Genomic DNA, 27,213 nt, shown 5'->3' on the forward strand with positions numbered 1-27,213 from the left:
ATCGACACAAAGTACACTGCAGTAATCTAGACGAGCTGTAATTTGCATGCATTAGAGTGTCATTGTCATTGTGGATAAAAACGATCTAACCTCGCTGACATTCTTCAAGTGATAAATGCAAATTTTATTAATATTTCTGATACCAGACTCAAAGTCTCGCTAATTATTAACCCAAAGATTTCAACCCACAATTTTCATTTTAATTACACACTGATCCATTTCACCTTTATTCTGTGGAGGAAGTTATGACTCAGTCTTGCATTTGTGCCCGAGATAAATCTTAAAATGTGCAAACACAACAGGAACGCTTGATTAACGTACTTTAGTATTACGCATAAAAATTATTGTCCAAAGCAAAGGCATAAACTAGCAAGAAAACGACAAGTTCAAGGGTCGAGCATTACAGCACACAGAGGAGATGTTTACTTTCTCGTTAATCAGTGAACGAACCCGAGAAGATTAACACAGTTTTTATCCGCCACATGTTAAGGATGGCCCAGAGTACTCAAAGCAGCCTTCCAAACACTCATATCTCAAATAAGCTTTAATGGAAGAACTGGGGGGCAGCTAAATCCCCAAATGAGAAAGAAAGAAAGAGTTCAACATGTGAAGGGTGTTGGCTGTGATTGGTGATGCTTAGCCAGCGGAAACCTGGGACTGAAACGTTACTGCCTTTTTATTGTGTCAAGACAAACAAACGCAAACAGTTCATGCGAGTGGCAACTTTGATTTGGATGCAGTTATGCCATCTGTGAAACATCTGGCACACTCTGACTGTAGCATCTGGCAGTAGGCAGGAACTTTAAAGTGGACATAAAACACTACATGTATCGAGGCTATTTGAAACCATGGATGCCTACTCTCAAAAACTCTCACAGATCTAACACTGTTTGTGAAACTGGGTTTAAGAAGCATCTAAAGTTCAAGTTTAGAGTATGTTTAGCATCATCTTGTGCCTATAAAGAGCGTGACAGCACTGTGGTGCTGCTAATGGACCTACAATAGTGTATGTTAGCTAATTAGTGACCAATAAGTCTAAAAGACACTAAACCTATAAATCAGTCTAAGGCAGTCACTTTTGTACTAGCCCTGGCTGCAGCAATGAATTATACATAAAAAAACAAAGGATATGCTTGTGCACTTTCACTCTCTTAAGTAGGTACTTCAAACAAACAAAAGAAAGATCTAACGACGGCCAAAAATATGGAGCAAGAATCCTGGATGTGCACAAAACAGCTTCTCAATGATGCAATCAAAACAACTTGGATTCCCAAAGTTTCTTATCTTACGTTGACTTTATATAAAGCTCTCTCATAACTATATCCAAAAAATTTAGTTTATTGCACAGCTTCTGATATGTAAACTGCAAATAAACAGTGCACCATTTTGCCTCAGATCCTCGTACAGCACACCTCTCGGCTCAGTGAACCACACACGTGTGGCGGTATGGCCTGACTGGTCAGTCAAACTGGCAATGACTTGTCACATATGTTTTTAAAAGTACCCAATATAGACGTCTACCACATCATTTTTGAACTTTTACTTGTTTTTAGCCAGTGCCATTTAGACATTCATTAGATATCCAACCTAGTGAGAGTATTCAGCGGTTAAAAGTTAATTGGTGAATAGCAGGAATTAGCTTGATTTTAAGCCTTTGCAATAGCGTGAAAAGATTTCAAATGTAGATGTTAAATAGTCCTCTGAATGGCTGACTGAATTTATCCCAGAAAATAACGTCCACAGAGGTTTAATTGGTGCTTGAGCCCCCCCCCTCATAAATTATCCTTTGAGCTTTCATCTTCTCTTATTACTTTTTCCCTGCTGTATAACTATATTTTATTGTGTGGATTATTTCTTTTTGTAAAGCATTTTATAACACTGTTTTTGAAAAGTACTATACAAACATTTAAAGCAGTATTAGCATACATGTAAGCAATACAAATAAAAAGGGAAGAAAGAACAAAATACAGGTTGTGAAACTGGGAATCAGGACTTACGTTGGCCCCACTGTCCACTGTTGGGATTCAGGTAGTTGGGGTATAGCCCCTGAGGTTTTTCCAGGCGATTGAGTACTTTACGGATGTTCATTACCTAATATTAAAAGAAAGAAAAAAAGAACAGAAATATTTCTTAAAATTCTCAAAAGTTGCAAAATATGCACATTATATTTTATTATACAAGGGACTAGCTAGTTAGCAGGCTAATTTTACTAAATATCTATACACAACAATACTAAGATGTAATTGATATCAATTAATGTGAACTGTTTATCTCCGGTTTAGGATTTTTGTTTTTCTTTATGTAATAAAGAACTAATACTCTTACATACTCATCTTTATCTGGACTCTGGACTGGTATATTTCATTGCTTAGATATTTTTTTTATTACAAAAAAACATATTTTAAAAGTCTCTGTGTCTGTTACCTTCTGAGCAAACTCTGGATTTCCTGAGAGTCTGCTGAGGTGCATAAACTCCAGATGCAGGGTGCCATACTCTGCCAGGATGCTGCTACCACCCGATGCCCATGGCCAGTTCCTACCAATACCACTGCACAAACACAGAAGCAGAAGGAGACAGAAATGTATGTTAAACGCAAAAACAATAATAAGTGTGACATTTTTCGATTTTCACTGTATGGAATATTTTTTTAGGACATGCCAGAAATACCTCACCTCAGAGGTGCCCCAGGAGGCTTCCTAGCCAAATGTCCAAACCACCTCAATTGGGTGTTTTTGATATGGAGGAGTAGCGCCTCTCCCAAATAACTAAGCTCCTCATACTCTAAGATAGAGCCCAGACACCCTACAGAAGAAGCTCATTTCCACCGCTTGCATTCGTATCCACAGACTCATTCTTCTGGTCACTGCCCAGAGCTCATGGCTATAGGTGAGCGTAAGAACATAGACTGACAGCTTAGTTTTCATGCTTGGTTCTGCTGCACCACACCAGACTGGTATAGTGTGCAAATCACTGCTGATGCTGAACTAATCCATATGTCAATCTCCCGCTCCCTCACTCTTGAACAACTACAGCGATTACATTTCCTGTCTGGCTTGGGAACGCCTTGGTATCCACTCCCAAAAGAGCTGGATGAGGTCACTAAGGAGTGGGAGGTATGGGCTTAGACTGCTGCCCCCGTGATCCGGACTCAGATAAGTGACAGAAAATGGATGGATGGATGACGAACAAATGCATGACAAAAATAAAGCAAATCAGAACAAATGAGTAACATAATAAAACTTTTAACTTGGGCACATACCTGCAAACTTACAACACCCATTCCCACTAAACAGGCAGAAAGTCTTTAAAAAGCCATCTTGAAACTCTTACTTAGAAACCAAACTCCTTAAAAATCTGAAGACTGCTAAACAGTTCCTGAAAGTTTGATCTTATTTTTAAAAGTAATTACTATTCAACCGATTTTCACTCTGAAGGCATTTACAAATAGATTCCTCAAATAGATAAAGAGCAGGGTATGTTAATGACACTAAAATTAAACCAAACGTTACACTCCGTTTGTTATATTTATGCACATGTCTGTTTTTCCCACAGTCTTCACCTGGCAGCACATCATTCTTTGAGTTTACCTGTCAGTCAAAAGGAAACTTGTTGGAGCCTGTTCTCTGCCAGGAAACAAAAAAAAGGTGCGTCTGCTCTCGGGCCATATGTGAGAGTTACCAACCTTGGCGTGCTTGACAAGGACAGAAGACCTTGCAACTGGGAGTGTGTGCATGTAAGTGTGTGTGCTGGATCATTACAGCCACTGACAGATCACTTTCAGACCAAGGACTGATGACTCTGGTGGTGGTGCCTGAAGTAACTACTCATGAATACATATGAACTATTCACTACACTGTCAAGCACACACCGGGATGTCGGCCCTACAGCAACTACATATGGACACATGTACTACACAAAAACACACACACACACTGAAGCAGAGGAGACATCCAACAAATGAGAAGAAGGGGGAGGAGAAGGAGTGTGGATTGGGAGATGTGCTGCACAAACACACACACACACACACATAGAGACAAACCCACACATCTCTTTAAAGAGGTGGATGAACATACTAATTATGCCCCCCTTCTTCAACTCATCATGTTGCATAAGCCATAATTTGTTTCCCATTACACCACAGATTTAATCAAGTCAACCAAACACAGGGACGACCACTGCCGCATCAGGCAGCGAACACAGAGTCTGGCAAGTGTCAGAAAGCAGGAATGGTGAGAAAACATCCCATCACTGCACACCCTGATTAATTTGGGGGTCAGCTCCCAGCAAAAATTTAATTGGCACTGTCACACCGCTGAGATTGTGTATAAACACACACATATATTTTGGATTAAGTTTTTAAGCTACATTTTAGTCAAACACTATTCCTTCATCTCCGCCGCCTATCATTCAACCGTAGTTTTGATCTGTCTATCCATATTTTTAGTCCCTTTATAAACCCTGTGATGAACAGTAAATCCTTTTGCTTGTATGGGTGGGATTGAGAGACAACGCACACCTTTCCAGCTCGCCCCTGTCCACCTCAATCCCCCTAAAGCCCCGCTGCAAGAAGCACCAAATCCATGTTAGGGAGTCTAAAACAAAAGAGAGCCAGACAAAACCTAAAACCCCCAACGGTGCCTTTCAACTTTCTTTGTTAAGAAGGGCTTTCTGCTTCAGGCTCTGGGTGTGACCACATAAAAAGGGGCATTTCAGAAAGATCTCTGTGAGCGCCACCATTCCCAATCAAATAAGTTATCAAATTATGATGTAAAAAGAACCTGGTGATTTAGTGCACAGAGTGGTAAAACCAACATTTATGTTCAAGTTAATTATTTTATCGCTGAACGCGCTCTCTGTGCTGCTGTTTAGTTCTAAGGTGACAGCTGGAGATTAAAGCTCTGAAACTTGTCCCCTAATATAAAGAAGACACGGAAATCACTTCAATTTGTTACAGATCAAAGTGAAATTAATTTGATTGCTGATTTGATTAATCACACATTTCAGTACTTACGGCCTTTTTTTGTGCAGTACCGTTAACAAATGTCATGAATATAACACTATGCTTAAATTACTGAATCAGTTCTGTGCTTGGATGAATAATCTCACTTCTTTCATTCTTAGCAAAGCATGCGATGCATGTTAGAAACAAAGCTTCAGGGCTAAAAAATGAAGCTAACATGTGGTTCCTCTAACGGCCACTTGAGGTTGACTCTAAGAAATCCTCAGACTCTCGTGTTAAAATGTCCAGCTTTAGAGTACTAAAAAGCATTTTACTACCAGTTTCAAAGAAACAGTTTTAGTCTCTGTGTTCAGTTTTAAAAACAGCTACTGAAACAAATTTGCACTGGGTGAAATGATGGTGAAAAATCTGCTTCACAGACGTTCACATTGATTCTTGTGAGCACCCAGAGCAATGTGATTACTCTGGGTGCTCTTGGCTTGAAGAAAAGACAATAAAACTGTAGGACTGTTTTGGTAAGTTCTACAAATCTGTTCATGTGGTTTTTGTCCAGCTGTTCCTGTTGGTTTTTGTGAGCAAATCTTCGTGGGTTTCCAAAAACAATCCAGAAACTGTATTTGTGTGATTAAACACTGTAAGAGATCAGGTAGTGGTAGTCTTTACCTGGGGAATTCAAATAATTCGTAATAATTGTGAAGGTAATCGGTGCCATAATTAAAAAATAATCATAATTCCACTGAAAATTACCCTCCACATTTAGCCAGACACTAATAGTCTGGTGCAAATTAACATGAGGCTGTTTTGGATGACCTTTTCCCTTTTGCAAACTTTATTTTTAAATGTTTTTCTCCTGGCTTTTTCTTACACAAAAGAGGCTGCTCTGGTAATTACAAAAGAAAGTTTGGACAGCATTTTCTACTGTTGTAGCCAAACAACATGGAGACCTATCAACAGCGAGATCCAGGTCACATCCATTAGAAGAGTGAAATCTCGAAGGGTGGTGAGATAGATGAGATGCTTAACAGTCTATTAATATTAATGCTAGCTCTGTAGCTAGGGACCAAAGATGTCGCCGTCAAGTAAAACACAGAGCTGCTTGTCCTATGTGAGCATAAACATGTGATTTATTTCCTAAAGCACATGTGTTCTCCTGGTGAGACTAATTTTGTGTGAATGGGACTAAAGGCTGCTGTTGGCTGCTTGCAGAAACAGTGTGAACAAATGCGTGGATGAAATGATGTATTAATGCTCATAAACTCAATAATTTGGGGTCAGAGATCCGGCTCTGCTCCATTTTGGACTAAATTAACCTGTGGAGGAACACTTTGTTATCGCTATTCTGATGGAAACTGGGACTGGAAACTGGCCTCCATCCATCCATTGGCATACGGAACAATGCATCTGTCTTAGACTATTTGAGTCTACTGTTGTATTTGACTACTGATGCAAATGTCCTAGTGGTTCAGTTTCCAGGGCCCTGTTGACAACAGCATGCTCTACATCCCATTTCTCACATGGCATGTAATAGGACTTATTAGCTCTAATCTTTGAAACACATTATTTAGTTTATGCAGTCTTTGCACTACAGAATACATAAAGTGCAATATTATAAAAACGTTGTACAACTGGTCAAAGTTTCGCCTCAGCTGGCTTTCGTCCTAATTTGCAGAAAATTTTCACCCAAGATGTCTAATCCAAAATGATAACCGAGTTCTCCCTGTTGCCTGTTTTTCTTTTTTTTGTGATCTCAGTGGGCTTCATTTCCACAGCAGCGAGGGGTATGAAGGTTCATATTAAACTCTGGATGAATATAAAGTCTCGGTTTATTGAATTCAGTTCTCGAACAGTCACAGCGGTGCTTCTCACTTCTCATCGACATGCTGGCTTTTGATAAAATGTTGTGCCGATGAGCCACGCTTTATACCAAACAGTAATATTAGAATGCAGCACACTGAAAAACGTTTGGTTATTCTCTTTAAAAACCAAGCTGTAAATGTTAATCAATTTGCTACTGTGACCTAGAACTAGAGGACTTTCAGAGATTATATGAGGCTTACATCAGCGTATTAAAGCCGATATTGAACTTTCATTATAAGTTAAGAAGATGAGCCAACATGATCCACCTCTGATAGGAGTGATAGGATGGCGTTTGTTTGTTTAACAGGAACTCTTTTTTAAATTAATTTCCTTGCCTCACATTTCCCCTTTTATATTCATTAAGGGGCAGATATTATGCCATGCAGAATTTAATCCCAGTAATATCTCTCTGTTAAACAGAACAGATTATATCACACTACTTACATTTGATTATTAATCATTCAGTCCAAACGGTAACTTATCACTGTTTCACTTTTGACTTAAGTTTCAAAAACCTATGATTCCAGGTCACTTGGGTAAAGTTTGACAAGGTCCTGCTTATTAAAACACTATGGATACATTTGAAAGCCTTCTTAGAAACAAAGCAATGCCATTCTTCCTAATTTTTGTACTCCTATGAAAAATTATGTACACTCCTACTGCTTCCATAGCAATTAAAAGGGTAAAAAGCAGCCAGGGGCTACTAATCAGACATACAGTGGTCCCTCGTTTATCGCGGGAGTTACGTTCCAAAAATATCCCGCGATAGGTGAAATCCGCAAAGTAGCTAACTTTATTTTTTACAATTATTATAGATGTTTTAAGGCTATAAAACCCCTCACTACATGCTTTATACACTTTTCTCAGACACACATGAACATTTTCACACTTTTCTCTTTTGTTTAAACACTCTCAAAGTTCGATTTATCAAGGATTTATGTAAATTTCACAAGCTGAACGCATTCTGTACAGGAAACATCGCATGGGATTGATTGACAATGGTCTATAGCCAATCAGGACGCAGAACACAATGCACAGTAAAAAACAAACAAACAAAAAAAAACCAGCATGCAACATTGCACACACAAAAAATCGTTATAGCGAGGTACCACTGTACTTGATTATCTGATTATCAGCAAATGTGAGCACATTTTTGCTGTTTGCTGGTCTGCAGCATTCAGGTGTGTGTTAACACAATGCCAAAACATTCCTGGGAGTGGACTTTCCAGCAAATTCAACCCATGCAAAATTTTTTTTTTTTTTTACAAAAAAACCAAGTGCTACACAGACTCTACAGGCCTCAGTTAGCTCATGATGATACCATTAGAAAGGCAAAAAACAAGTACGGGTTGTTTGGAAAGACTGCCAGGAGAAAGAGTCCGCTCTGAAAAGGTTTATGATGTTTGTGGTTCCAGTTCTGATTATATGCAGAAGTGAAAGAACGTCAACTAAATGTGGCCAGACTGTTATTATTTTTCTCAGGTAAGAAAAAAAACTTCACTTTTGTCCACTTTCCAACTCAATCTAAAGCTAACCATAACCTCAAAGGTGCACTCTGCAGTTTTCCAACAAACAAATTCTTACCTTCAAAAATACACAATGTGTGTCTTGAAAGTCTAGTTCTGATTTTGACCATTTTGCTGCCTTTGGTGCTAATCATGCTAACTTGATTAGCCTCCCTACCCCAAAGACTCCAGAGCATTGTCGTGCATTACATTATATATGCTTCAAGACCAACTTAGTTCACTACATTTAAGTTCACTATGGGGATAGCTAGGGGCTCAAGGGTTGCATGCAACAAATAAAGATCCAAAGCCTCAGCCCAGAAAACAAGTCATTACAAAACGATGCCACTGTGAATTAAAATAGTCTGCATTGGAGGACATGTTCCCATCCTCTTGGTGTCTTGTCCAATGTTCTTATCATTCAACCTCTAACGCCCACAGCTATTTCCTGGCCAGCTGCAAAACAACAAATCATAGCCTGCTAGTTTTCTAACCCTCCAGTGAATTCTGCAGAGCCAAAAAACAGAGGTTTTAATTCTGTGGTGCCAAGCTATAACCTGGAAAAACAGAAAAAGCAATACATCTCCATAAATTAGCATGTCACACCAGGCAGTGCCCTCTCACGCTCCTCTAAAATTATGTCAGGAAGCACTCCAATTCATTTGTACTCTATAGCTGGGTGAGGCCAATACTTTGGCCCAGTTCTCTTTGTTGTTTTCTCTGGAAAGCCTTTCACTGTCCTCCATCTCATCTTTGCCACGACCTCTCTTACCTCTCCTTTTCCTCTCGATTTCCTTTGCTGTACATCTCTTCCTCTGCGTCTTAAAATCTATCGTACTTTCCCTACGGCCAAAGAGAAAATGTGAATTGCGATAGATTCACAGTTAGCAACTTAATTAGAGCCCTTAAATCATGGCTGCCTTCCACCGCCTCAGGTTACAACTGAGGAGAGCTGCACTGAGAATGGATGTCTGGCTTTGTGTAGCTTGTTCTTTAAAGAAATCTCTGTACATCCCGAACGCTAGCCTTTTCTTTGCTTTAAAAACGTGCTTTAGGGCAGTGAGAGTGCATTGCTGCTGCATATATCTGTGCGTATTAATAACTGAGGCCAAAACAGAGGTGCTGTCATTTGCTCATCCAGATACATACAACCCTAAAATTTTAGATGACAGCTGCAGGAATGAAACTACACTAAAAGAGCTCATTGCACTACACTTATTAATTTAGTCACATAGCAATGCCGATACTGAAACTTAAACTCTTCTTCTTCTACCTGCTGCCTTTAGGGGTCACCACAGCTGCCTTAATCTCTCCCCGTCCCTGGCATTACCATCACTAACCATCTTGCTGTGAGGCGACAACTCCCTGCACTGCAGTGCCACCCTACAGCCTATTGCCATATGCTGAGATTTATCCAGCATTCTCATCGACACTGTTTGATATTAACTGAACACACTGCTGTTTGTATTGTCTCAAAAAGATCAGTACTGATTGGCCTCTTTCTCATAGCTCATTTCTAATTCACTCCAATTAGCAAGCTTTTTCTGCATTTAATGTTGCACTCAGTTAAAGTAGTGCTATTAAACTGCTATAATGTTAATTGTGAGGCACAGCAGGAACAGCTGTGTTGGTCTAAGTACATCTCTGTGCACACAGTGGGTGACATGACACAGAGAGACGGACACGGTGAGTTTATTTTCCTCTTTATATCAGGGAGAGACCATGAGTCAGGGTGACTGCTGTTCACACGCGGCACAGAGCTAAGTAGCCCACCATAATCCGTAATTACTTGACGTAAATGGACGGGTATCAGCTGAACAGTTAAACCAGCAAGTTTTGACGTTTGCCTGGTTCTTTATTGTCTTTTTAAATCTTTATTTAATCTGCTTTTATATGTGGAAAACTGCTAACGACAAGACTTGTACCTGGAGTTAGCCTTTGTGTAGTAAAAAGGGCAGAGCAGCCCAAAGTGCTTCAAATACACTGCATTTGAATCCAGTGAATATGTGACACAGCAGGGAATTTGGGCATGAGAGAATTTGTATTTTCTTACACTTATTTTTCTTGCTTCTTATTACCTTCAACCTCTTGATCTTGGTTGTTTACTGGTTTCTCTGCTGCTGCTATGCTGATGACATTCAGCACTTAGCACTCTTCCAGCACTCTTGTAGCTCTAAATTAAAATATGAGCTAGCTGCTTTAGATATTATTCATCAGTCTCTGCTAAGCAAAGAATTTCCAGACATGCTCTGGATTAACAAGTTAATTTTCCTATCGCATCGAGAAGAAAGGGCTCCATGACAGAGTGGCACTACAGGGTCACCCAGTGTGACACCCTCACTAGGCTGCACTAATAGAGCCGTTCTCAAATGCAGACCTATTAATCAAACTCCAAGACCCAAAGAGCTCAGGATTGATAGCTTCAGTCCCAGAGCCAAGAGCTGAAAAGGAGCAAATTTGCCTCAAGCTGACAGTTTTTTCTAAAATACTTTCCTCTCTGAGATAAGGAAACGGAACGAGGGTTAGTTTTAACTTTGCAACGTCATGAAGATGATGACATTGCTTTTAGGAGCAGTTCGCCTGGAAAGCAAACACTTCCCCACAAGTTACTGCGTTTTGCAATGCAGAGGGCCGTGGTGGGGGAGCCACTTCAGAAATGTATACAGCTCTTTGATTCAGTTTGAAAAAGGCAAAAAGATTCACATTTTCCCATAAATTCATCCCACGGTGTCAGACCTCACATATAAATACCTGTTCAGAGGTACCACTTAACATTTCAGCATGATTTCTTTGCCACTTGTCATTTTAACCAAGTCTTTTGTTGGAATGGTGATGCAGATTCGAGCACTTTTTAAATGCCTTACTGCCAATCAGAGGTGTGCGTGTGTGTGGGAAGCAATCATCACCATGATGCCTGTAGAGAGGAATGAGCAGCTAATTTCAGGGTGGAGCACGGATCCAGATACCTCAGCAAAACCTAACACATACACACACACACCAACACACATTTACACAATGCCTCATCCCATTAAGGCCAGTCAGTATGCAGTGCAGTGGGAGTGATTTGCAAGGGCTTTATCAGTCTGAATGTTAATAGAAGAGCTATGGGACTTACTGGCCAAAGCAGATAACAACTGGGAAACTAGTGTGTGTGTGTGCATGTGTGCGTATGTGTGTGTGTGCCTGTGTGTAAAAAAGTTAGAGAAAGTGTCAGAGGAAAAGGGAAATTAGTTTAGTTGGTACAGCGCAGTTATATGTTGTCGGTTGCTAAAGCACAGCAACTAAATACTACACACTGTATTCTGCACTATACACAGAGACATGCACATGCAAACAAAAGTCATTGCATTAGGTTAAAGTATTTTGGCTTGCACACGTGCCAGTATGAACATAGTACATTTCTATGTACTCTATATTTGGATTAAAACCCAATCAATGTAGTGGTTTTAAGACCGATGCAGATATCTGGGCCAGATTTAATAAGATATGCAACAGGGTCATCTGCAAAACGTCTGTTTGTGAGTTCCTACCACTTACATCAATCTTGTAGATAAAATCCAGTTAAACATAACGATATTTTCTAGTTACTTACACAGCACAAATAAAATTATTCTTTTCCAAAACCCTTTCATCACTACCCACCTTATAATATCTCGATTCAGTAACTCAGTGTTAATTAAGGGGCACGCTGCAAAGGTAGACGATGAGTCATGCTATTCTAAGAAATGAAAATATGAGTAATCTATTTCTTAAAGACTGTATGTGCTTCCCTTTCCCTTTTTCTTAAATATAAAAACAACATTAACTACAAAAAATTGAATTAAGCACGCAGAAGAAATCAGAAGCACCAAAAAGGGAAAAAATAATCATGTCAAATGCAAAAACTAGTTTAGAGGAGCACTACCCCAGCCTTCTCAGTGATGCACCTCTTCACCTTCTCAAATATTTAAAGCTCATTTCAGGGACAATTGTGTCTCTGTCCATCTGGCTGCAGTCCTGCCCTAACACGCCCCAATCTGCAGCAGATCAACCGGAAAAAAAAAATCATTTGGATCTTAGCAGCATTTTCCACTCGGTTAGTAGCAATCAATGAGGTGATGTACAAACTAAAGGTCACGGGGGGTCGGAGAGGAAGGCCGGGCCAGCCTTTGACTCTGTATGAGGAACTGTTGATTTATTGGATATTGCAAGCAAGCTGATCCACCTTCAAGTGCCTTTTGAAGATAAATCAGCTGGACATCAAGACAAAATTTCTCACGTTGATGAATTATTCCTTTACATTCTCTGACGGCCTTCAAAACCTTCCATCGTCCTTTGTTCCTGGTGGCTTGTCATTCAGAGGATGAGACATGTGATCAGCTCTTATGACCTTTCATAAATTAGATTTTTCTGTAATGAATTTGCAACATCTCTATTTAAACTTTGGTCTCTACACACCATAATGATCCACGACAAGCTTTTAGTTTCAGGTTTTAAATGTTAAAGTGAAAAAAGAAAAGCTTTTTTTTTTTTACTTTACTTACAGCCATGAAACTAATGTTAGAGCTACTGAATGCATCATTGGTATTTCAATTGGTTCCCTCTAGGGTTTACTTTCAATTTGCAGTTCTGTCTGCCACTGGGTACAAATTCTCCAGGGGAAAAGGATAACACTTTTTCCCCAGTAGGTACTGGTATTGTTCCCTAGCTGAAATGGTAGATGGGGGAGTAACTATGGAAACTCTACATGCTGCCAAAAGAAGAAAAAAAGTCCAGCATAAAGGGAAGGTGAAGCGAGGGTGTGACAGAAACAAAAAGCAAACAAAGAGTGGAAAGAAGAAAACAAATAAAGAGCTACACACCAGTGTATTCAGATCTGTTCCTATTTTATGATTACCATGTTAACACGTACTGAACATACCCAACCAGACAGTGAGTGATTTCAACCTGATGTTCAGATTTTCTTTTGAGATTTAATGAGATAAAAATTATCTCAAACATTTCATTTCCAAAAGACTCCCAATAGAACCCAGTAAAACACCCTGATTCTTTGAAATGTTAACACGTGCTGTGTTCAGGCCAAAGATTTTATCTTTAGAAATTAACTAAATGCAGCTCCGCAGGTTTATCTTAAGCCTTTATTAATTTGTCTGAACACACTCGTAATTCCCAAAGGAAACACAGCAAAAACCTTTCCAAACTGAGGACATCGCATTTATCTTGTTTTCTGAAATTAACACAGGGCCATTGAGCAAACAAGGTTCACTTGGTATAGAAGCAATAAGATGTTTTAAACTGTGGCCTTATTTCTTATGGTCTCTCTTGGGCTCTGCAGATAGCTGCAGGGTAGAGCGATGAAAGGCTACCGACAGGGAATACAAAGAACAAGGCCATGGAGTGGAGTGGACTTGGAGTACACATCCTGAAACAGAAGGAGATACTGGGTCACTGTAGATAAGATGGATGGGCTGAACAAGGACAGAAATACAAGAGACTGGGATGTGAGAAAAACTTTAAAGAAAAAAAATGGAGGAGAATAAAAGAATGGAATGTAAAACAGAGAAGGGAGGACGGGGGGATAAAGGGAGAGATGATTCAGTAATTGGGCCTCGTTTGCAAGCGTGTTTTACAGATTTATTTTACCTCAATCTGGGTCAAGGTTGCATGGGCAGTATTCTAACTCAAAACTATCCTACTTCAAAAGCACTTTCAATTTTTCTTCTCAACTTCTCATTCCTAAAATCTTTTGATCTCTTCTTGCTTCGTTTCTCTCTGACCTGCACATAGTGAATTAAACATAATCTAACTTTGACTGAGTGCTGTTTATCCCACAGATCATTCAGAGCCGTCACTCTGAGTTTAGGATTTCTGCAACTGACCTCTACCTCTCTCTCTCTGTATAATGTCTACATGGTCTAATTTCCTCAATAGACTGTTTTAATGATGTTTTAACAACAAAAGAAATGAAATAACTAACATTTTCAAAGCACAGACAAGTTTTTATCACCAGAGAGACATATTGATAACACTTGTCTGATATGTATCAGTGGATATGGAAGTTTAGATTTATAGTTTTATAGATCTTCTGGGTCTTTACATAACTCAGGATGGGATTAAAAGCTACCATAAACCCCATTGTCTGTTGGATTACATTACGCTTGCCACTGATGGTTCTGCTGATCTTTTATGATATATCAATACAATAGCATAGGGATTCCCAGATGTTGCATATCTGCAACAGTAGGAAGGGGAGGAAACAGATATATTGAAATGATCTTGAAATCTTTTATAAAAAGACTATAAAGAATAACTTGCATTCTTGTACTCAGTTTATTTTAAGGATTCACAACCTCACAGATGGCTGCAATGATCAGTGTCTCTAGCTGATCCCACTGGAGGAGTTGAACAAATACCACTCTAATTCACATTACAGTAAACAAATACTATAGTCACACTAGGGAAAACAGTAGTTGCCAGAACCAGAACCACTTGCAGTCAGTTTCTGTCTTCAAGTCCCTTCAAGTGGAGTCCCTTACTGGAAAGAGAAGTGTTGCAGTCAGGTTGCCCTCATCATCTGAGAATAACTACAGTCAGCCCAAGTCAGACTTGTTACAATACAAAAAAACAAGGACATACACCTATCAGCCGAAACCACGATAAATGTCAACTTGCGTCTGTGTGTCAGTGAAACAACACAACTGGCTGATAGGTTTTTCAGTTCAGATGGTGGTTGGATATTTGGGGCCAGAGTTCAGTCCACTACCATCGCTGTGCTTACCGAATTTGCTGTAACCCAAAGATTTTCTGTTCAGGGTTCACTGAGTACCATGGCCCTGTCCCTATATCTCTTGTACAATCATGGAATACAAAGAAACCTAACACCTTTTACAAAGTCTGGCCCTGTAAGGTGTTCTTCCTTTGGCTCATTCTTCTGTTAAGGTAAGAACCAAGGTGTCTGTTAGCAAGTATACAAAAACTAAAAGACAAAGTTTATGAAATCTGGTGGCGAGGAATTGGATAGGGAAAGGAAGAACCCATCGAATTTTCTAGCAAATCTGGATCATTTGAAAAATAACTTGATTAAAATTGTTCTTCTCATCTGTCAATTTCATAGACAAGAAAAAAAAATTAGCTTAAAAATAGCAGTTTAATAGCCTACATTCTCTGTTGCTCTGTATATTTGTTACTGTAATTTGTTTCCAGAGTTATTTGAGTATGTGTCTGTGGACGCTGCCACAGCGCATTAGCCTGCGTGTGATGTGTGTGTGTGTGTGTGTGTGTGTGTGTGTGTGTGTGTGTGTGTGTGTGTGTGTGTGTGTGTGTGTGTGTGTGTAGGAATATGGGGTTGTGCTTGTGTGGTTCTAAGCTATCATATCTCAGTCATGCAGGTAAACTCATCATCAACAGCAATCTGCTCAGGCCTCTGGGGATCACGTATGTGTGCAGAGCCACATACATGTGCACAGACATGAACACACACACTCACTCACTTACTCACTCACTCTCCCTGGGGTATTTCTCACTTCAGGGAAGAGGACAAGGCGGGCAGAGTCCATTCACCCATACAGACAGAGAGAAAATTAATTTGTTACAGCGCGCTTATCGTCATGACAACCTGCCTTTTAATTAACGGGCTGACAAACAGCCTGGATGTCATGTCTCTCTTTGGGGAACGACTGATAGAAAGAAAATAGTGCTCTCCTCATCATGTGTGACTGACAGAAGGACTGTAGCAAAAACTAGTTGCAGACCTCTAATTGTTTTTATACAGAGATACTCATATTATCATATTAAAGACCCCAAAATGTTATGTGCTTATTGGTTGGAATTTATTTTAATTGCTTTATAGTTCTAATTTTGGCATTGTGCACATTTTATTTTATATATATAAATAAAACTGTGTTCTTAGCACATTTCTTTTCTTGGACTCTGCTTGAGTAGCTTTGCATGACTGAGAGTCCAAAATAATCCCTACTTATTTTAACCCTCTAATCGCTCGGTTCATCCATCATCTGAAATGCAGCATTTTAGCTCCTCACCTTAAACAAAGGTTTGAACAGCAGGTTCAACCCACAGGTGAGACACCTGTGATTTTTATATGACCTTATTAATAAAGTCAAATTAAAGCAATTTTTTAAAGCAAACCAGTAATGACTGTTACTTGGAAATTAGATGAGTGAAAAAAAAATCGGTTTTTAGATTCTTAAAATCAGTTTATATCTCTGCAAATGGAAAAAATGTTAAAATAGCAGTATGAGGGGGGTTTTTTTATATGGAGGAGGTTTTGGTGGAGCACAAAGAGGGTTTCAGCCAGAGGAAAGGAAACATCACCAGCACTGCCATGTAACTAGCCTGTAACCCCAACCTCTTTGGGTTTGTCTTTTCCAATGCAGTTTAGTTTCAAGGATGAAGCCCTGGATGCAAAAAAATCAAACAGTTTCTGTCTGACAAGTTTGCTCTGTCATGTAAGACTAAAGCATTTCAGCTCAGTGTGTGTGAGTGGAACAGAGAGGGGTAGACCATGGCGCCCCTTAAAGCATCAGGCCATCAAAACAGACCTGCTGCCTGAAAGTGGACTGCTGGGAGACAAAGAGCAAGTGTGTGTGCTGTCTGTTTGTTTTACCTCTTGAGGTTAAGCAGAGCCCAGGGGATGCCGGTGGGCGTTTTGAATGCAGGCAGCAGCTTCTCGCCCAACTCCACTGCCTTTCTGCGAAACACCTGAGAAAGAAACAGAACAAAAACAAGCAAGTCATTACAAGATGGTTCGAGCAGCTGATGTATGCCTCTACATTTCCTTGAATTTTCAGCAGAAAATATAATTCAACATTTGCAAATCTCCATCTCTGCTCAAAATCCAAGGCTTACACCTGTAGCTCAGTGCTTCCCCCATCCTTCCACTCTTTATCCCTTTATTCCAGGCTTTTCCTCTTTCCTGTCTGCTTCCTTTTATCCCTGTAATGTTTTTGCCAGTATCTTTCCTTGCCTGCTTTACTGTTGCTTGGAGCTATACTGATGTTTTCCATGTGTAATGTGAGGAAACTTTAGCCCATTTAGTTGTTTAAAACGTCGCTGACTCAACATAGATATCTTAAAAACAGTTTCTCACTACAAAAAAACTGATTTATGGCTCTCCAGCTTACGTCTAATTCACTATTTTGCCATTATATAGCCAGCAATGTTTCATTTCCCCTCTATTTAATGTGTTCCTGTTGCTTTCACCAAACTGATTGCCCAAAGAAAGTAATATTTGCAACTCTATCACAATCTGTGAGGCTAAAAGGAGAAAACCGCTTAACTTTAGCTCAAATGTGAAAGCAAAACACATCTTAAAAAAACAAAACAAAAAAACAACCAAAAAACCAGCAGTGAGTCAGCCTTCCATCCAGAGAAAGCCAGACTCGCGGATCTTTGATCTCCTCTCATCCCTTCGGTATCTTTCAGGGTGAGACATCACAGCCTGTGCTGGTAAACACAAGCCTGTGGTGTGTATTTAAGTGTACTAACATCAATTTACACAGTTACGGACTGCTAGAGTTGAATTTTCAATGCATGTAACCTTCAGATCCATTTGGACCCACCACAGAGGCCCAGTGTGGCTTTAAATAGTGTCATGAATATTCAACCTGAAAACAAGAGCAAATACACCTGGAGCTCAGACCTGCAGGAAACTGGGAAATGTCATGATCCTGGGTCCGTTGACCCAGCGTTTTGTGTTTAGTTATGTAGCCTTCAGGTTTCCTAAGTTTATCGTTATCATGCCTAGTTGTTTCCAGTTAATTTTCCCCTCGTGTTTCCACTATGTTAAGTCTCCCCTGCTTTTCATGTATTTCATGTCTGTGGCTTATGTTGTCAGTTCAGGTTGTCGTGTCTATATCTCACTGTGTTTCCTGTTTTATTGTGAAGAGGTCTGGTGTTTCTGGGTTCATCGTGTTCAGTTTTACTCTCCCATTGTTACGTCGTTATGTTCATGTGTGTCAGCTGTTTTCTCCATGTGTTGCCACTTTCCTCATTATCCTCCTGTGTCTATTTAGTCCGTGTGCTTTCAGTCATTCGTTGTCAGGTCGTCTGCTCATCCATGTCTCATCCCCAGGTACCCATGTCAGTTCACTATGGTTAAAGTTTTTCATGTTTTGTTATTAGTTCACCCAGTTTAGGTTTTTGTTTAGTTGTCTACTATGCCCTTTTATTTTGTACCCTTATTGTTAGTCTCAATAAACGGCTTGTTTTGTTAACCCATACCACGTTTTGGTCTGCGTTTGAGTCCTCCTCTGCAACACATACGGTCTGCCCCACCCAGACCGTGACAGGAAATGATGCCCTATAAAAGTGGATTTGTGCACTTTTAACTCTTTCAATTTCCACAGGAATGAATAATGCTCATTCTTCTTAGATTAATATGGTAACATCTGGTGTTTTTCCTGGATGTCTACCACTCCTTGGTTGTTTGCAGTACTGTGTAACAGCCTAAAAGCGTGACGTAAGACTTGATTTGTTTGTTAACCTGTATAAAACTTGTGCCAATCACGTTCTTGGTTCCACTTTTTTTCCCTTTTTTTTTTTAAGCACAGTTCAGGTGTTTTCTGCTGCAACACAACAGCAAATTTCCTCCTTGACTGGTGATCTCTTATCAAGTGCATTTAAATTCCCAATCTAATCTTTTGTGTTAGCAAATCTGACAAGACAGCTTTGTAGCAGTTCTAGCCGAGGGCTTTGGTTGTCTCCAAGGTGTCTGATTTTGTTGGCTGTAAAAGTGAAGTGTACTTCCATATTTGGCTTCTGGTGTGAGTGTACTAAAGCAGTAAAGACGAAATGGGATTTGGCCTAAGACGTAGTGGACAGTTTGACACTGCTGCCAGGGTTTCAGCGGCTTGACTCAAACTGGTGCTGCTGCCCACTGACACGAATGAGAATGGCTTCATGTCTGTTAATGCAGCCCACATGGATTTGGACTTTTTTCTTATAACTTGACTCTAGGTGTAGAATTAAGTGGCACCTGTCCCACAGATTCAAGTCAATCAGATCCTGCCACACCTCTCATGAACAGCACCTCTGAATCCTCTTGTTTTTGTGCTGGTAGGAGAGTTTTTATTGAGACCACAAAATGTTAAAAATCAGAAAGCTTCCAAGGGTTATTGCTAAAAATATATATAAAAAAAAATATAAAAAAAAAAAAAAAAAAAAAATATATATATATATATATATATATCTCTCTATATATATATATATCTCTATATATATATATCTCTATATATATATATCTCTATCTTTTGAACATTCATGACCAGTGCAAGACAGAAAATGTGAAATCTGGGATAGATCATCGGAATTTCATAGGACTTGACTTGCTTGGTTTCCCCACAGTAACTTGGGATTTGAAGGTTAAGACTTTAGACTTGTTTGTGACTCGCACATGTGAGACTTATTCCCACTTCTGGGAGCTGCCTTAGTTCATAAGGGGAGAAAAAAAACAACAACACCAGAGATGTTTCTTGTTGAAATGTGTGACTGAACTGCATAGCGCTATTTCTTTCAACCAGAGGCTGCTAAGTAGCTCGCAGTCTTGCAACAAGGTAGAAAATATATGTAAAGTTTTGCCATTCAAAGCCAGTTCAAGCTTATTTGAATTTAATAGCACATGCAGATTTTCATGTTCACAGTATTAAGATGGAGTTGCTGTCTCCATGTTGATGTTTTTGAAACCAGATGTCACCAGCAGTGTACAGTGTATAGCCACAAATACCTAAAGGAAATTAATTCGCCAGCTTTCCTCCAATATTTTGTGACTGACGCTGTGAAATAATTGGCTGATGATGATGATCACCCCAAATTGGTATTTAATCACCACGAATAAAGGACCGACTAACTATCCAACTACTGCTAATGAGCTCTGTTGTTATTATTCATGCATTATTCTACTATATGTGGAAATGTGTCTTTTTACACACACATTGAGTCAGAGACAGTGCAGTATCACACTGCGTCATGAGCTGGCAGCTCTGTACTCGAGGGATCAGCCACTCAGCGGGGTCTGAGAGACGGGGGCAGGAGGGAGAAAAAGATTTGCGAAGAAGAAAAGCTCAAGAGGCCACTCGTCAAAACAATGTGGCAACTCTATGACTTTCTCCTCAAAATTCAGAGGCAGGAAAGGTTACTGAGAGTTAAAGTAGCGAGAGAGGTAACAGAAATGTGGCCAAAATTAACTGCTGGCATTCTGGGAATAAATGTCAGATATCCTCGTGTGAGACGGAGCAACGTGTCGATGTGTTTGACACCGTCAAGATGAGCCATGTTTCTCCTATTACATTTTTGTCCGCCTGACATGCAGACAGAGACTGATGATAGGCTACACCTGAGTATTTCCAATATATCAGACTTTATGAGGTCTACCAAATATTGACACACATTTCTTTATATTTCATATATTTTTAATTTGACTAAATTGAAGGAACTGAGTCTTTAGCCAGAGCTAAAAGAAATGTAACATGTTTTGCTAAGTGAAGATTAAATTAATTCTTTTTATTTATACATTACCAGAAAAAACACAAAAGTTAATAGATTTTTTTAATAAAAAGTAACAGAGATTCATAAAAAGATGAAAAAAGTGATGAGAAAAGCCAGGAGATATTTCTTACCAGGCTGAACAAACATGTTTACTCTTTATTACACGTGCACACCTAAATCTGAGTTATTACCTAACAGTGCATGCTAAATTCAGTAGACTTTGGGTCTCGAGTTTCGAATGGGTTAGTTTCAAATCACCAGTGTTTTACATTCCTACAGTGGAGGAAATGCAGAGTAGTAGCTCGGTAAAAATACCGAGGACAAAATGCTTGTATGAGATGAGGAAAACTGGCTTTTTAACACTTCAAGAACCTCTTGGGGCGTATCAACTTGAAAATCTACAGTTACCAACTCAATATCATAACAAAACGTATAATAGATGTAACGTGTAATCTGCAAAACATGAAATGGACACGCATGCAGAGGTTGCATTACCAGCAGGGGGAGATAAAATACTTAAAGCCACAAAGTTGGCAATGAGCAAAAAACATACAGAGTACATTCGTTCCAGGTTACTTAATGGATAGAAACCATTAAGCTAGGCGGCGAATGTGTATTTAAGTGTAAATGCGTTAATATCTGTTTAAACACTTTCCTGAAATTATTTCATGCTGGCTTAAAATGAAATATCTAAAATATCTCCCTCTACTGGAAGAAAAAAATATGGATAATTTTAATTCCTTTTTTGCTCCTGTGACTTCTTCTCACGGATCGGAAAATCAGTTAAGAAAGTGGATGGATGGAGTTTGGATGGTGGAGGACTTAAAAATGATTTCAAGAACATGCACCTTGCCGAGAGGGATATTAACAAGAATTTGAGAAACAGCAAAGCAGCCAGATCTGAAAGTTGATGTTTTCTGTTAAAAAATTCCCTTAAAGATTACGGATTCTTGTGCAGGATTCACGGCATGAGCAAAAAATAATTTAACAGATGAAAACATTGATATATCTGCTCATACGGGTTCCTTCTGTATTCCAAGGAGACTTTCACAATGCAGTACTTTCAAGCCAAGATGTTTGATGGCACTGTGGACACCGAAATGCGTGTGTGTTTAGCTGGCTGCGCAGTGGGAGCAGAGCCGTGTCGTAACAAGGCATCAGATCGCAGTGATTAATGCCTTTAATAATGCTAGAAGCACACTGAGGGGAAGAATAAAAACATTCCCAGGGATGCGCCCATGAATGAATTAAACACACTCCGCGTCCAAGGCCATCAAGCAAGCTGCCAACAAGCTTTAATAAGTACTACAGAAAGCGAAAAGCACACGCAAAACCTGTGGCTGATGTCAGTAGTAAAAGCTGATGTTGATAATCACATTTCACACCTCGATGCTTCTGACAGCAAAAGCTTCAGGAAAACACACCAGTGTGTTTGTTTGCATATGTTACCCCGAGCAAATGGATGAAACACATATCAGCATCCAATAACTCATGATGCATCTGCTTTAGAGACGTGAAAATAGATCAATCTGCACACCAAACAGCTCAAGTACCAGGAGTTTTCTGTGTGCCCTTTACGGCGAGACAACCTGGTCATCTGAACAAGCACATAGCTGTGTTAAATACAGAATATTATGCTGTATAACTATATCAAACAGTTAAAAAAAGAGTATTCATCTTTTCATATTTAATAAACAGTCAGTCATTATGATAGGTTTTCAAAAAGCGGTATTATTTTCGCATTTGAAAATGGCTCCTGTCATGGCCACTCGAGGCCTGCTCGAAAAGCGAGTCAATCTCCATTAAACACAATGTTAAAAGGTCCAATTTTTTAATAACTCATCTGTTTAATTTGTATTAAGGTTTAAAGTGTGCATTAAGGGAGTTGCTACTTCAACTGAAAAGCAGCTTATACCTGCTAGCTGTCTACTAGGCTTCATCTCTGAATGGGGTTTAAAGAGGTCAACGCTCCATCAACACTTGCAATATAAAGTGTAATATATTTGACCACATGATTCAGCCTGTGGCCTTCATCAGGGTCATCAACAACCGATCCCAAAACACGTTGGTCAAGTAATAAAGCTGCTCTTTATACTGTTGCTGGAGCTTTAGAGCCTCTTTAGAGCCTTGTTCTTCTCCATGAACCTTGGAAGTAGGTGAAGCTGTGTCAGAAACCTCTATTCTGAATGTGACACACTCCCATGGTTTTCATGCAATAAAACCATTAACAAAGGAGGTAGAAAGAAGGAAAATTTACTCTACTTTCCTCCCATTAGATGTGTTTGGCTTTGGTCTTTAGTCTACAAATGAGTTAAGGGTTCAAGGGTTCAAGGTTCAAGGTTCTTTATTTGTCACATGCATAGTTATACAAGTATAACACACAGTGAAATGTTATTCAAAGATCTCGTCAGAGTGAATACAAGGGAGTAGAAATGATGGTTAAACATTGATTTCTTGAGCTCACTGTGAAAAGCTAGTGGTTGAAATCGTGACATTGTCCTATACTTAAATGCATGCTGAGACATTCACTGAACATCAGCCACTGAATCAGGTTTAACTAAATGAGGCAGGGAATGTGAGAGCATCAGGCCCGTCAATACAGCTTTTACACAAAGAAGACTGATTTATTTCCACAGGGTAAAGACTGGCTATCACCACTGTCAACAAATGAGGCGGCCACCTGTCAATGAGGTGTAAAACACAGGCATTAACACTGATATGCGTGTTTTGCTCTCTGGAACGATCGAGATTTAGATCTCAGGAACACTAAAGAAACAAAAACGAGAAAGATGACGTCAGTGAGTCCTGCAGTGAAATACGAAACATTATTAAAAATAGCCTGTTAAAATTACAGACAACAGCCTCAATTAATTTGGAGTTTACCAACCAAACTGCTAAGCAACATAAATAAAAAGGACTCAAGTACAGGAACAATAAATGAGAACTACTAATTAGGCTGGCTGCAAGCAAATGTTCAGCATATCCAAATTATTTAAACCAATTAAAGTGAAAGATGGCAAAGTACTTATTGTAAATTCACGCGTTTAAAAGTCTTTCCAAGATTACCTAAAGCTATCAACCATAAGTGAAGAATCAATGGCTGTGACAGCATGTCCAGAACATCACTGTGTTGTGTTGAAGATTGTTGAAGAGGATTACTTACATTTAAACAGTTAAGCAATTGGAACATCAAAGAAATATAAAATATAAAAATATATATAAAATATATATATTAGTTTTTGATTTGCTCTCAAGTTATTTCACATTTATTTCTCTATGGTAACAAACTTTAACCTTAGAAAACTTAATGTTTATAGTATTTCTGGCATTTCGTTAGGCCAAATAATTAATAATTTAATGGAGAAAAAATAGCTTCTTTATCAATAATTAAATAGTTATTTATTTTTTGCAGCTCTGTATGGGATAAAGTTGAGCTCAAGAATGAAGTTTTAAGCTAAGCTCTTAAACCGTATGTTGCTGTAGCGTTTCAAAAATGAGGGAGTGATGAGTAAATTTTGCCTAAGGTTGTTACAAAAAATGGTAGATGATAGAACATGCAGAATTTAAGCAGACATCAGCCATGCTTGTGTAAAAGCTGCATTAACTGTGTGGAGAAGATAATGGCCCTCGTAACAATCTTAAGCTTCACCTGGTTCAGTAATCTCCGAGTAGAGAATAACTAACATAGTGTTAGTGTGTTTTCCTGTTGTGAGTATAGCTGACAGGTGTGCGCACTTATATGAATGAGATAAATTAGATTTATTATGTTTTTGGTCAGAGTTAAGGTCATTTATAAGATTCAGGTTATGTTTAGAGTGAGGAGACGACAGTGGAAGGTGGAACCAAGGACCTTAAATTTTAAGTATGGGTGTTCAGTCAATCAAACCTCCGCCTCTTCTCTAACCACATATGTTTGCAGTGTGTGTGTTTTGCGTGTACGATTATGTGTTGCAGTCCGCGGGGAGTCGCTTGGACAGCTCCCTAACTAAGATGAATCACCCAGCCAAGCCTCTGGGTGACCAGCAGGCATTCTGGGACACGTGGCCCAGATTACTGCGGCGTCTGTGGGGACGGCGCGAGCCGACACCTCCCTCCCAGATCCTGACACGCTACCCTCTTCTCCTCCCCTCTGTCCTTCTTCACCACCTCCGTCTTTCTTCCTCATTTCACTGACAGTGCTCATCATTGCTAAACACCTGATGAAAATTGATTTATTCCTTTGTCTCCCCCCTTTTCCCCCCTTTCCCATCTTCAATTCAAATTTCTACTCATGCATATATAACACTCACATTTTATCTCATTCTTTTTCTTTCATTTCCTGCCCTGTATCTGCTCTGTTATCTTGGCAATAAACAAAACTGAAAAGCATCCTCACCCAGATGTATTTACAGACACATGACTAGTTCATGATTAATTTAAAGACTGTTTTTTGTTTTTATTCAGCCATCTGTCACTGATTATTAAGTAGCTTAAAACACAGGTTCCCAAAGCTGTGGATTTGGGGTTTGGTGTGGTTCTTTTCTGTTGTTGTTTCTTCCTGCCTTACTGTCTGTCTTTGTCTGTAAAAACAAACTCAATGCAGCAGGCCAACACAGTTTGACTGATTGGCGAGATCAATTTCCAGCACTGCATCGCACCCCGTGTCATGAATACGAGTTAATAGCATCAGAATGGAGCTATGAGAAACCACCTTTACAAACTTCTTTTTACACCGTCCAGTCCGACTTTAAACAAATGGTTTAAATGGTGATGATGTGGGATGTCCATAGAACTTGGTTGACATGTGGCGTTAACGTGTGATCTGTACCTGGCAAAACATGGGTTTTTATTGTTATTAAACACATGGTTTTACATCACTACAAGCAGACTCCAACTGCCCAACCCACCACTGTGCCGGGACCTTTAGCTTTCTGTGAGGCCGCTGGTTTTAAACAGTCCACCCTCACCTCCCTGTATATCTCTTCAATTTTGCCTCCGAAATATAAAGATTTTCTCTTTCCTAACTGACAATTAAACACCCAATTTTTAATTCTTCCTGTACCACACAGCATTCCCTACCCTGTACGTGGGGCTGCACATCTAGCGCAGAGTTAAAAGGACACAGAAGTGTGATGTTTGTTCACTTCATGAATTAATTAATCCATTCAGCGATGAGTGCAGACTGAATATGGAAAACATAAGCGAGGGTACGACTGAGTGTCAGCTGAAGGAGGCCCGTTTGGAGACTGCTGCCCTGACAGCTGTATTGGAGAGGCTTGCACACAAACCACTCTGAGGAGGTGACAGCTTTCGGTAGTTAAGAAGCCTGCTGTTGTGTGAATGGTTGCTCTTGTCCTCCTCGCTCTCTCTCTCTCTCTCTCTCTCTGTCTGTGTCCGTCTCACTCGCTCGCTCACTCTGGGTTTAATAACTTGCTTTGGGGAAGGAAAAAGTAGGATGAATGAGGGAAGAAAAACAAACACGGATTTGAGATGGGAGATGGAATTGTAATCATTTAAGGAAAGCAAATGGGAAGGAGCGAAACTAAGAACAGAAAAAAAATGCCAGTATTGATTTACATGTTGTCTGATATACAAATAAAAGTAAAACCGTACAAAGTTCTGCAAAAAGCCCCGACTATAACTTACTGAGTCATCTGTGTGGGTCAGAGCAGAGTCTGAACTCATAACCTTGAATTACAACAGGAGGAAGCAACGCTGGCAATGCAAATACCTGCAAGGTATAAAAACATTTCCGGGCAGGATGCCTCAGGGTGGAATATTAACCAGCGTAACTGATGGTTTTAAAGGGGAACTCTCCTCCAAGTCTATCTAAATGATATGGAAATACTGAGAAAAAGGAACTTCAGCATTACAGTTCACTGGTATATGCTGGCACCTTCCTGACCCCATGAATGCATTTGCTCTTACAGCATGTTTTCTTTCCCCCTCCAGGGTCACTTTGGTGTTAAAAGGTGGATCGGTCCAGACTACACCTCGGAAAAAAAAAATCCTTTTACTGTCCAAAATAATTAAACTCTGACTCACCCTCAACTACTAAAGAGCCCTGCAGGTGAAGCAGTTTGAATGCTAATGAGACTGGATGGAGAAAATGGAGAGAGAGCAACTCCAGAGTTATTGTGCTGTTTCGGCAGGGGCCACCTGTCAGCCATGATAACACACAAAAGGGTATACAAACCTCTCGTTTAGAGGGTCGGCTGTTAGCGTAAAAGCTGACGGCGAATGAAACATGTTGACAGAGAGATTGTTGATATGAGCTATAATGTATGCAAGTTGTCCTTTGTGGTCTGTGTCCCAAATGTCACCCAGTAACAGTGAACATTTCACTGTTATTGTGAGAATAAATAGTGTAATATAAAGGAACAACAACCAATAATGCAATAATCTACAAGTATTTAAAGCCTGCATTTAAC

At 39.6% G+C, this 27,213-nt stretch overlaps 1 protein-coding gene across 1 annotated transcript in view; it reads right to left on the reverse strand.

The window, feature by feature from the left end:
- The window catches only part of man1a1 (mannosidase, alpha, class 1A, member 1), a 154,564-nt gene that overhangs the window by 22,799 nt on the left and 104,552 nt on the right, over window positions 1-27,213 (reverse strand). The window contains exons 5-7 of the mRNA XM_005930472.3: window positions 16,926-17,020; window positions 2,425-2,548; window positions 1,998-2,091 (exon numbers count right to left, since the gene is read on the reverse strand). Coding sequence (XP_005930534.1) covers window positions 1,998-2,091; window positions 2,425-2,548; window positions 16,926-17,020 — 313 coding nt within the window. The remainder of the gene's footprint in view (window positions 1-1,997; window positions 2,092-2,424; window positions 2,549-16,925; window positions 17,021-27,213) is intronic.

Source organism: Haplochromis burtoni, unplaced genomic scaffold, assembly GCF_018398535.1.
Source record: "Haplochromis burtoni strain Fernald_Lab_line unplaced genomic scaffold, NCSU_Asbu1 Contig_93, whole genome shotgun sequence".
Taxonomy (NCBI): Eukaryota; Metazoa; Chordata; class Actinopteri; order Cichliformes; family Cichlidae; genus Haplochromis; species Haplochromis burtoni.